Source organism: Hakea prostrata, chromosome 11 (genome assembly GCF_041222555.1).
Source record: "Hakea prostrata isolate BN-2017 chromosome 11, UWA_Hpros_2, whole genome shotgun sequence".
Lineage (NCBI taxonomy): Eukaryota > Viridiplantae > Streptophyta > Magnoliopsida > Proteales > Proteaceae > Hakea > Hakea prostrata.
The window spans coordinates 22913782-22927037 of NC_142610.1; the positions used below are offsets into that span (position 1 = coordinate 22913782).

The window sequence follows — 13256 nt, forward strand, 5'->3', positions numbered from 1 at the left end:
CTCCGAGCTGAGTGGCTGTGTCCACAAGCCAATGTAAAAATACTGCCGGCAACTGCTTCTGATCATAACCCCATCTTTGTTTGCATTGAACCTTCAACATCCGATGCAAGAAAGTTATTTCGCTTCTAAAACGCATGGTATCAACACCCAGATTTTGGTCAAGCCATTCATCAAACATGGACCCAGGATGGCACCTTCACCCTAGAAATAAATCTGGCAAACCTGTCCAGATTTCTTCAGAACTGAAACAGGAATGTGTTTGGAAACAATGACACACTGTTTGATAACCTCAGAGATGAAATTGAAGCACTGGAGCAATCCCTTACCCAAAACAGAGAGTTGATAAACCATAAAAGAAGCGGCCTGCAAAGGGCACTGATGGCTGAAGAACAATTTTGGTTCCAAAAACCAAAGAAAAATGTCTTGGATGGCGACCGAAACACAAGGCACTATCATATTCACTGTCATCAAAGAAAGATCAAGGCCCTAGAACATGAACGATGAACCTAGTCAAATTGCCAACATTTTCTCCACTTTAATGCAAGAACTTTACACCTCCTCTAATCCCCTTGACCCTTCCTTTGTTGAGGAACTCTTCCCCCCCTGGCTCTTCTCCATGGTAATACACAAAGCCCTAGGCTATGATGGATTCAAAGCTTTCTTTTACCAAAAAAACTGGGACTTGATCTGCCATGATGTTTAGCTCTTTGTGCATGCTTTCTTCAACAACCTTACCCTAACCTTTGGTGCCAATCATACCCTATTATATTTCATACCAAAGAAAGAACCACCTAGGTGGTTTCGGATTTCAGATCAATCAGCCTTTGCAATGTCAATTATAAGATCCTAGCCAAAATACTGGCTAACAGGATTAAGCCATGTCTCGTTAATCTCATTCCACCTTGTCAAGGAGCATTTGTGCCTATTCCTAATAGACAAATAACTAACAATATTATGATGGCATGAGAGATTTTCCACTTCTTGTGCAAGACAAGAGGAAAGGTGGGGTATATCACCTTGAAACTAGACATGTCTAAGGCCTATGACAGGGTTGAACAGGGTGTACTGATAAAACTCATTCACCTTTGGGGATTTGACGAACATTGGTGTAAACTGATCCATACACTAATGTCCTCATCCTCTTTCTCCATCGAACTAAATGGAACCGCCAACCTTTGGTTCTCTAAATCAAGAGGGTTGAGACAAGGTTGCCCCCTAAGCCCCTACCTCTTCCTCACCACCATGGAAGTCCTATCTCAATTTCTATCTGAATATATAAGTCTAAATCTTTTCCATGGTATAAAAATTGCAAGAACTGCACCAGAAATCTCTCATCTTTTCTTTACAGATGATACTTTCTTTTTCTGCTCGGCAGAAAAAGAAGATGTTCTGGCCCTAAAAGCAACTGTGGAACTTTTTTCCGACATAACAGGACAACAAATCAACTTTGAGAAAAGCGGAGCATTCTTTTTAAGGAATGTAGAGCAAGGCAACAAAAATGCAATTCTTTTAATGCTAGGTATCATTGAAATGAAAAAGGATGATATATACCCCGGCATAAATCTTTTTCATGGAAGGGCAAAGTCCAAAAACCTCCAATTTCTGCTCACAAAGATGACAAACAAAGTGGCCATGTTGAAGGCAACATCCTTATCGTATGCAAGAAGAGAGGTGATAAACAAGTCAATTCTCCAATCCCAATCCCAGTATTAGATGCAGTGTTTCAGTTTCCCAAGCATTTATGTAGAAAACTAGATTCCCTATGCCAAAGATTTTGACTTGGAACAACAACAACAACATCAATAAGCCTTGTCCCAACTAAATGGGGTCGGCTACATGGATTCTTGCCCTCCAATCAGTTCTGTTCGAGGCCATGCTAGATACAAGGCCTGAGCTATACATATCCTTTCTCACCACTTCTCCTAAGGTTATCTTAGGTCTACCCCTAGCTCTTCTAAATTTTAATTCCTTCAATATGGATTATATCACTTCTTCGAACAGGAGCATTTATAGGTCTCCGTTGAACGTGGCCGTGCCACCTCAAACGACTTTCTCTAAGCTTATCACTTATGGGAGCAACTCCCAGACCAACTCTAATATGATCGTTTCTTATCTTATCCATCCTAGTTTTGCCACTCATCCATCTTAACATCCTCATTTCTGCTACATTGAGTTTATCTATATGATTCTTTTTAACAACCCAACACTCTGCACCGTACATCATAGCTGGTCAAACAACGGTCCTATAAAATTTTCCTTTAAGCTTTAATGGAATACGCCGATCACATAAGACCCCGGACGCACCTCTCCACTTCATCCACCCTATTTTAATTCTTTGGGAAACCTCATCCTCTAAATCACCTCTTTTACTTATTATTGAACCTAGGTACCTAAAACAATCACTCTGAGGAATCTCTTTATCGTCAAGTATCACTACCTCATCATCTGCCCGATCATGATGAAAGTTACAAACTAGATATTCTGTCTTCGATCTACTAAGTTTAAAGCCTTTTGATTCCAAAGCTACTCTCCATGATTCTAATTTGGTATTAATCCCCACTTGGGTCTCATCAATCAACACAATATCATCCGCAAAAAGCATACACCAGGGGACCTCATCTTGAATGTCTTTGGTTAATTCATCCATTACCAGTGCAAATAGATATGGGCTTAAAGTTGACCCTTGATGTAGCCCAACTGTTATCGGGAATTCATTACTTTGTCCCCCCACTGTTCTAACACTAGTCACCGAACTATCATACATATCCTTAACTATATCTACATATTTACTTGCAACATTTCTTTTCTCTAGTACTTGCCAAATTAACGCTCTAAGGACTCTATCATAAGCTTTTTCTAGGTCAATAAATACCATATGAAGGTCTTTCCTACATTCTCTATACCTTTCTATAAGTCTCCTAATTAAGTAAATAGCCTCCATTGTAGATCTTCCCGACATAAACCCAAAGATTTTGACTTGGAAAACCAAACAAATCAAAGCAGTCAACACTAATCTCATGAGACCACTGCTACAAGCCTAAAGAACAAGGAGGATTAGGCTTCAAGCGAATGGAAAAATTAACTCCACTCTTTTGCTCAAACAAGGATGGAGAATGCTCACCAATCTAGAGTCCAACTGGGCTCAAACTCTTAAAGCAAGATATCCCCCAACTCAACCCCTTTTCACCCAAAAGTGAAATAGAAGAGAGGATCGTGCATTTGGAATAGCATTTGCAGCATCCCTACCCCAATTGCAAACTATGGGGCTAAGGAAGATCAGAGATGGAAAAATAGCTCATTTGGTTTGACCCATGGGTCCACTCAACTCAAAACCACACAGTGGGATCCACCAATTTTGAACTATATCACCAAAACACAACAGTGAAAAAAGTTTGGTCCTCTATAGGACATATACATAGGGAGTCATCTTCTACCTCTAACCTGATTCACAATCCCCCCCAAACCCCCTTCCTTTCTCCATTCCATTAGCTTAACGCCTTCAAGTGATTCATGGATCTCACTTATTTCGACAAATGGTGACTTCTCCGCCAAGAAAGCAGGAAAAGCGCTGTTAAAATTACAAAACCAAGAATTGCAAAATGATTACTTAAGATGGCGTAAAGTTTTTTGGAAATTACCACTTCATCCTAAGTTTAAATCCTTTTTTTGGCGTCTATTGAATGAAGGGTACCCATCAAGATGGTTTGCTCCAAATGGACAACAGACGGCACAACGTACAAACTATGCCGTAACGCCGACAAATCAGTTTGGCATGTTTTCCTTTCTTGCAATTGGACGAAGAGGATTTGGGCACCAGGGCCACTCAAACTAAGGATAGAGCATCATGACTCAATCTTAGACTTATGCAACTCCTTACTAATAATCTTAGTTCGGACAGCAACTAAGAGATGGTTTTTCTCTATTTTCATAATAACATGCTACTCTATATGGATATAAACTCGACACTCTGTAACAATAGTGGACAAAATCCAGTAAGGGCCTTGACATTTATCAACAACTGGATAAAGGATTTAAAATTATCATCATCACAAAACAATGAAACCATAGGGGATCCAAATTTACAAGATTATATCCATAATCTAATCTGTCAATGTGCGTTTTCAAAATATTTGTGCTTACCAACTTTGTTATGTGCTGGGGTATCTAATGAACATCTGAAATGCATCGACTGGAGTGTGGGAATTCTTTGGGATAACAATATCCAGTTCTTTACCACAAGAAGGATAGAGGGTGGAACATTATTGGAGGCACTGGTGTATGGCATCATTTAGGTTGCATTTGTTTGCTGGAATAAAGGTGGGGTAGGAAAAAAGGGGTGGGAAAATTCTTGAAAAAAGCAAACTTTTGCTACTTTTCCTTTAAATCCTAAAAGTGTATATTGGTTGGTTGCTTGGGGTGGAAAAGTTAGAGACAAGTTTCCTTAAATTAAGGAAACTTGCTTGGTTGAGGTGGCAACCCAATTTTCCCACCCAAGCTTTTCAAAACCCCACAAAATGTGTGGGATTTTGTGGAAATGTGTGAAAAAGTAAACTGTGGGACCCACAATTAACACTTTTCCACACTTTCCTTTCCTTTCCTTCTCCCTCACCCCACTACACATGGGGCCCACATGTTTTTTTTTCCCACCCCACCTTTGCAAACAAATGCAGCCTCAAGGAATCAGAATTGCTACAGGAAAAGGAGTGCAGATTAAGGAAATCTGGTGCGATGAAGACAAAATTAAGTCCACTCTAAAAGGAAAGCATGACCACACTTGGCCCCATAAAACGGTCCCTGTTTTGGCAGATATCTTATTATACACCAACGCTACCAACCTCTGTGGTTTTAAATCCCACCAACTCAAAAAATGGTTTTTGAAAGCATGCTCAGTGAATGCCAATATGAACAATATTAGGACAATATGTGACACTAATTGTAATTCTTCTATTTATTTATTAATTCCATACTATTAATAGCAGTAGTTGAAGTCCATTAAAAAAAATCCCAAATTTTATAAATTAGAAAAGAAACAATTTGATAACATTCAGTCTCAAAGTAGTGACTGATGCAACCAGTGCTATTTATTGGATAAGTTCAATGGTTTTTACGCTACGCCAGCAAAAGTGAGAGCCAAGGAACACAGTCACATGTCACGTACAGTTTATGTCATAAAGTAACTTAATGACAGCCAACTCTGAGACCCCACAAAGTTGGGATAAGGCCACATTAAACAGCCATAAGAAAAGAATAGAACCAAGATAAGATAGCATACCGCCACTTTTTGGCCATTGTTTCTGTAGTAGAACAGAGTCCCATGACTATTGAGTACAAAGAACCTCCTCTTCCAATCTCCTCTCAAACTAGAAGAAAGTTTTAAGAGATATCCTTGTTTGATCGTCTGGACCTAGAAAACAACAAAACAAATTCACCAAGTAAATATCTAAGGGTTTCTAGGAGCAAGACTACAAAACTAATCAATCACCCTCAAATGAACAGAAAAGATGTTTCCAGATAAGAACCAAGAATTTGCATGCCAAATTTGAAAGGAAAAAATTTATATTTGACTTATCCTTACCTCCCCATTTGCTGTAGAATGCATCAGTGCTCCGATATCTTTATAAGAAGATGAAGAACTCATAACTTGAATTCCATCGCCACTCGTTGAGGTATCCATATTACTAGAAGCTCGTTGATTGTCCAACTCCACCTGCGTCCTGAATTCTTGTATCCTCTTTGCAAGTCTGTCTTGCTCCATGTTGCACATTTCTTTAGATTGCTGAGCATATGTCAAGATCTGAACCCAGAGGGAATTGTTGGACAATAAATACAACATGGTATTAGGCTCTCTAAAGTAACAAACCCAAACTTCCCTTGTAGTCTAAGACTCTCAATGACATTCTTAACAACCATGCTGTTGCAGCATAGCAACACAAAAATAAGCGATCAAATTGCTCTGCATTAAAATTGTAATAGCCCTCGTGCATTTTGGAGGACATTCTGGACCACAGGCCAGAATTTTTATACTTCGGCCGAAATTTCAATGGCAAGCAAATGCATAATAAATTTCATTCACCCAAATTAAGTGCTCTTTAAGTTCTTTCCTGAGTCCCTCAAGGTGTAACAGGCTAATGGTGCTAGAGAAGTGACAAGTGCTGACATTGTTGGCCTATAGCAAGACAAAGGCTGTGACAATAGAGTAGTGCGGATCCCTCTTGACTGTTTGTTCTCATAACCGTAACTCCTTGAAATAGATATAAAATTATACAGAAGCAGCATTGTACCTGATGAATAAAAGGTTCCATCTGGCTCAGTAAGTTGTATCCCTAAGAAAATAAGAAAGTCATTGTCGAGTCCTCAGATGGATAAATTAAGCAACTACGGAATAAGATTGGTGAATTTCAGCAACATACCAGCTTAAAATATCTCAGATGAGCATCCATGATGGCACTAAAAGATTCCAAAAACTCATACTTTTTCTTTGCTTCAATATTTGTGAGGGCATTTACCTGAATTTCTTAGGACCATAGAGAACCATTCCTTAGAACCAAGAGAAATGCAGCAGAGATTAAGCACTAGTAAAAGGACAGCAAATATATCATACATACTAGATTGAAACGGCATCTCTCGAACTCTGACTTTGAGTTTTGTAGATCCTGTGTAAACAATTAACGGAAAAAATTTTAGTATAGGAATAAGCTACGAGCATCAGATATGACTAGGCATACACTTCCACAAAATTTTAGGTATGCTTACTATTAGTCTTAAATTTCTTGAGACAAAAGAGGTTTAAACAGGTCAGTTTATTATGTGACATAAGAATATTTCCTAGTCCCAGACTCCCAAGTCATCATGTCTGTGGTTGTCATTATGTCTAGGTGAACCTAGGTGCTGGAAGGGTCTCCTAGACAACTATGATCAAATCAATGCAAACTGAAATTTTCAAGCTTTTCAGATTTGACCACCCTTCCCCACACGAAAAGAAAAAAATAAAAATAAAGATTGGACCCCCTGAGGGTTGAAGGTTGATTCAAATCATTTCTAACCCCCAAAAAAATGACATCTTGCATTTGCCTCCCCTATGGTTTCCAAAAAAAAACCAATTGAGGACACATAATCACTTTTAGGATCAACATGCCTTCATGCTTTTTCAATAGAAAAATAAAAAATTACATTAGAGTCCATTTAGTAGGGCCTAAAATCAGATTGGGTCCCTTTAGTCGCTAAAATTACGTTTCTGTTCAGCTAAAACTAATACTGTCACATGGGTGTTAACATCAGACATGAAATGACCATAACAACCTAATCGTAAATTAATATAAATAAAATTACAATTTTACCCCATACAATAACCTAGAGATGAAATGACCATAATACCTTAATCTTAAATCAAAAGATGGCAGGTGAAGGGCTTCCCCCTTAACCATCTTCTTCTCTTGCCCTGCCAGAAATCACCCACAACCGTCATACCACCAGCCCCATCGCCGGAAACCACCCACCACCCAAAAAGAAAATAAAAAGAACAACACCGCATTCAACCAAGGGCTACCTCAGAGAGGAACTGTGGGCTTTTCCACCCGACCGAGCAGAAGGTATACAATATACCCACTGATGATGTAGCTGGGGACACAGCAAGGATCTACGAGTGGCGGAGGGAAGAACCAAGAAAGCACACCCACAAAGGGCAGCAGCTCTATATTGAAAAACACAGCAGGGCAGACGTGGTGTATTACCAAGCAGGGAACAAAAAATTGCAGACCGCAATGGATTATGCATGCATTGTCGAAGGAGGGCCTAATTGCAACCAGATCCAGTTGAATGGGCTTTCTTACAATCCGAGTACATTGGAGGCACACACTTCATTCGTGTTCAACAGTTAATACCCGACGAATGGCAGACACATGGGAAACTGTGATTTCCAAGGAACTGATGTCATCATCACCCAACCACCTAGAAAGTGTTTGATCTTTTTTCCTTCAAGCCTTTATTTATCAATGTGTGCCTGAATGCTCATCAGCCATCACTGACGATTGTGACCCCCTTGATGGTGACTGTGAAGGACAGTTAGGTTTTCCTTTCCCTCTTTTTTCAAATTTTTCCACCTTTCACTTTCACAGTGAGATTGGCATGGGAGACAGCCATTGGTTGTAAAGGTGGTGTCTTGTCATGGAGGAAAACTGGGTCAGCAGGGTTTGTGCAGGGAGATAATTGGGTCAGTGACATTACTGGCATGGCAGGTCAGGGTTTAGGGTTGAATGCAGTGTTGTTTGTTCTCTTCTTCTTTCTTTTCTTTTCTTTTTCTTCTTTTTTTTTTTTTTTTTCCTCTTTTCCTTCTTCCTTTTTTGGGTGGTGGGTGATTTTTGGCAAGGTGAGAAAAGAAGATGGTGAAGGAGGAAGCCCTTCACCTACCATCTTTTAAGATGACGGTATTATGGTCATTTCATCTATAGGGTATTGTATGGGGGTAAAAATTGTAATTTTATTTCTGTTAATTTAAGATAAGGGCATTATGGTCATTTCATGTCTGATGTTAACACCTATGTGACTATATTAGTTACAGCTAGACAGAATCATACTTCTAGCGACTAAAAGGACCCTAACATAAATTTTTTAATTTTTCTATTGAAAAAGCATGAGGGTATTTTGGTCCTAAAAGTGATTATGTGTCAATTGATTTTTTTTTGGAAACCATTGTGAAGGCAAATGCAAGATGTCATTTTTTGGGGTTAAAAACGATGGATCAAACCTTAGGGGGTCCAGATGAAAATTACGCAAAATAAATGTAAAAAAAACTACAGCATCAAAAAAAGCCATTGACCACCCTTTTTGAACCACACGGAAGACTCCCCTGGTCAAATCTACCATCAAATTAGAGACAAACCGCCACCACCCACTGAATTAGGAAGAGATTAATATTTGGGCCTAATCACAATTGCATGTTTCATTATATTTGGACTTTGAAGTTTGAACTATGAGTTTCTGCAAAAATATAAAGCTTTAGACCACCTCATGAGTAAATGGGACTTGGCCAGAATTTACAGGACAGAGTTGCTTATGTGGACAACATTCCCATACTGACAACCAATAGAGATGTCAACATGAATACTTTGGGCCTCAGCACAGTAAATGGGACTTGGCCAGAATTTTTTAGTGAACGTGTCACAATTAACTTCTCCCCCTTTTTTCTTTTCTTTTGTAAAGACGAAGAAAGATATTCAATTTTCACTCCTATTTTATTTAGTATGGTGACAAAGAATCAAATTATCACTGTATTTATTCCTTTTTCTACTTCTTCTTCCAAGGCAGCATAACCCCAAGGGGTTGTGGGTTTTTTTCTACCAAATGGGGCCCTCCCTTCAGCACCCCCATGGGGATGGACCGGATGGTCTACAAGGTTCATAACTACTCCTCTTACCACAGGACACTTGCGTAGCCAACACTTAGATCCGGCTCTACCCAAACTTTTCTGGTTTACGCCAATTAGTGATGAAACCTCCATTCTAGGGATCAATCAAGGCTCAACCTTCTGTTTTTGGGCCTCAATAAAGTAGTGGTATCTCAATAAATAACAAGGAAAATAACACCTGATTAAGCAAGAGCTGTTCCGGATCAATAATTGACGCTCAATGCCTCACTATGGGATTATACGATATGAAGTAAAAAAATGTTTAAGACTGAAAACAACCAATATAATAGATATGCATCAAGAGTCTGGTTATATAAACGACAACCATATCAAGGAGACTTACATTCCAACAAGAACTTGTAATGCAATCTCATTCAAATAACATTTTAAAGAAAAAACATTTCCTTTGAAAGGGTCATTATTAACAATTGGAGTATGATATATAAAGAAAGCTGTACCTCTTCTAGTTCAGCAACGATATCCTCTCTTGTGCCCTTTTTTAATGACATGAATTTTTCACGTGCCTATTCATCAATGAACATTGATAAGAAGCCCAAGAATTTTAGAGTTGAAGATTCAACAAATCAAAAAATTGAGCATGAATAATTCGAATATTGCATCCAACGCCACGAAGAAAGTTAATTTCCAACAATATGAAGGATGAACCACAATTGTCAAAGCGCACGGCAACCCAATGAGTTAGCAAAGCTAAGGTGCCACTGCAGTCTAGGTAACCAAGGCACCATTCATAAAACTACGCCAAGACAGTACCTAGGCGACACCTTCAAAACTATTGAAGAAACATATGGAAGCTCACATTTATAGGGAAAAATTAATTTAAAATGCAGAATATGTAATGGACCATTTTAGTCTCCGGCAATCTCAAGTATCCCTTTGTTTAATCATGCATGGCTTGCATGCAGCTCACACACATGCACACTAATCAAAAAAGCATCCCAGAAAAATCCCCCTAGAATGGATCAGCAACGCAGATCTTTCTCCTCTAAAAGAATGTATTCATGATCATACTAGGACTGAACCCCATGACATCCATATCCTTTCTTACTACCACTACATTCATTTCATCCCTAACTCTACTTCTTTTAGTTCCATTAAACTAAATCTGCTCACTCTTCCTTATGATGCATCCATAGGACTCTGTTAGACGTGCCCATACGGCCATACCACCTCAAGTAGAATTGATGCAACTCCAATTCAGATCTAACAGAACCATTCCTTATTCTATCAGACTCTCTCTCCTTGTCTTGCTGCACATCGACCTCAACATCTTCATCGCTGCTACAGTCATGTATATTTCTCTTCTTAACTACCAAGCCTTCCACTCCATAAGTCATGGCCGGCTTACTAATATCCTGCAATTTTTCCCTTATGTTTGATCAACATGTACTTGCCCCATAACAAGCCTGTGTAAATCAACCTCAAAGGGGGGTCATAAATAGGTTGAACTGGTGGTAATTCTCTTCTTTAATAAACTAAGCAAGATTGAATTCAATAAAGAAAATAAACTCAAGGCAGGGCAACACATAAGACTTATAGCAGTTCAACTCAATTGAATCAATGTCCACTCCTCTCTATCCTTACAGAGAATTACAGTAGTGAGTCCCTTACAGTGAAACACACCTCTTACAACCTTGTTAAGGATGAGAGAACCTTTACAAGAACTTGATTCCACACAAGAGGATCCAATCTCTTAAGAATGAGAGATTCGTTGTACCTACTCTAAGTTCAGTGTAGAGTCTTAATACAATCAACAGTTACAAAGTAATACAAGTGTTACCTATCAAAGGGTGTGACACAATACCCTTTGAGTGAGTGATGATGATGCACAATGACATGAATGATGTTGCAATGCATCAAAGGCCTCCTTAACTTGTCTCCACACCAAGCTCTTCAATAGAGAGCAACTGAACTCAATGTGATTTGGACTTCTAGGGAAACAAGGCACAATACGACAAGCAATAATTAGAGGGTGATCAGTGTCTTCTTAATTGTATTTTAGAGTTTCATTAATACCTCTATATAGCCAAAATGTGGGATTTTTGAATCCAACAGATAAAAAACAGTCATATTTTTTTGCCTGATGATCGACTTATAAAATGTGACGGTCAACTGACACAACTAGCCGTTGAAAAAATAGCTGTTGGAAGCTTAGTTGGCCTAACGGTTGCTTGATACTCTACATATAAAGCAACCGTCAGGCTGACAATCTCAACTGCCAAGCTTCTGGATTTGAAGGTCAATCAGGCCATCTTGCCAAATGGTCAACCTGCACTACGATGGTAACTTATCTTCGGCAACTTAATATGAATTGTACAAATCAGTCAATTGTCCTAAGGTCTAACCTAATAGTAGTTCATGTACATGTGGTCAAAATGTAAAAGATGTAAAAGTGCATTTTTATGCAATTACACGATGCATGTATCATGGCTAAATGTAGGGTCTTGAGTTCTTGTACAATGTTCAGTCGTACACTCTTGAAGTATTCCCTCTTGTGTGAAAGCATCTTGAGTAAATTCCTTGGGCTTGATGTGCACTTTTGGTATTGAGTGCCATGTAGTCAGGTTCTAGTTCATTACACGCTCAATGACGTTGTGTATGTTGAGAAACAATTGTGCTTGAATGGCTTGAATAGATCAATGTGATCTTAAGCCCTCTATTTATAATAAAGTGGAAAAAACACTATTACATAAATAACCTTACTTAGGTAACACGAAATAGAAAATTTCATGAACAAAAACTCTAATAGATTGAACTCCTAGTAGAACTCAACTAACACCCCCCTCAAGTTGAAGCATAGATATTAGTCATGCCCAACCTGCCTACAATAGGAAGGAAATCTCCTTTCTTCAAACCTTAGTGAAAATATCTGTCACTTGATCTCCAGACCTCACAAAAGGCATGTAGATGAGCCTTTGTTCAAGCTTTTCTTTGACAAAAAACCTGTCAATTTCAATGTGCTTAGTTCTATCATGTTGCATAGGATTATTGGCAATACTAATGGCAGCCTTATTATTACAATATAGCATTATAGGGTTTGGAACTTGGACTCCAATTTCTTCTAGCAAGCCTTTCAACCATAGTAGCTCACAAATTCCACGAACCATAGCTCTATATTCAGCTTCAGTACAGGATAAAGCTACCACATTTTGTTTCTTACTCCTCCAAGCAACTAGATTTATAGTAGTCAAGGCGTCGCCTAAGCGTCCAAGTGGTACCTCCTCTGTCCAACAACCATCACTTTTTCGAAATCAAAATTCAAAAAAAAAACAGGCACCTTTGTCGCTTAGGCATCCGAGGGGGGCGCTTTGCTCGCCCAACCACCTCTTTATTGACTTTTATTTTTAATCTTTTTATGAAAAACATACCAAATCAGCGGTATAAATTATAAAGTATTTGATTCTAATCTAAAGATCTTTATTTGTTAGATTACACATCAATATAGAACCATTATACATGGAATCATATCAATGGTTAATGGTTTACCCAAAAAACAATGAAAAAAACGAAAAAACAAATTGTGAAGTTTTGTGGTTTTATTCTTTCGAAAGAAGAAAGAACCAAAACAGAGCTCTCATCGTCAAGCCCTAACGGTGGAACTCCTCTGAACCTCTCGCTCTTTCTCTGTCTTCTTCCTCACTGAAGAGCAATCTCTACAGCGAACCGTCTCTCTCTCCAAACAACGGCGGTAAGTGGTCTTCTTTCTTTTTTTCTTTTTTTTCCTTTTCTTCTCTGCCAAGTTCATGCTTATTTTCTGGTTGCCGGAATTGCAGCGGTGACTGAGTTCTTTACTTCTCTAGCTCTCTCAGGTGACATTCTTCTCCCGATCGAAACC

At 38.8% G+C, this 13256-nt stretch overlaps 1 protein-coding gene across 3 annotated transcripts in view; it reads right to left on the reverse strand.

Moving 5' to 3' along the window:
* Positions 1 to 13256, reverse strand: part of LOC149000985 (ADP-ribosylation factor GTPase-activating protein AGD4-like) — a 78981-nt gene that overhangs the window by 32121 nt on the left and 33604 nt on the right. For all 3 annotated transcript variants that reach the window (XM_089140089.1, XM_089140086.1, XM_089140088.1), the window contains 6 exons: positions 9862 to 9927; positions 6606 to 6653; positions 6411 to 6506; positions 6282 to 6323; positions 5576 to 5794; positions 5273 to 5404 (listed from right to left, as the gene is read on the reverse strand). In XM_089140089.1, the coding sequence (XP_088996215.1) occupies positions 5273 to 5404; positions 5576 to 5794; positions 6282 to 6323; positions 6411 to 6506; positions 6606 to 6653; positions 9862 to 9927 (603 nt within the window). The remainder of the gene's footprint in view (positions 1 to 5272; positions 5405 to 5575; positions 5795 to 6281; positions 6324 to 6410; positions 6507 to 6605; positions 6654 to 9861; positions 9928 to 13256) is intronic.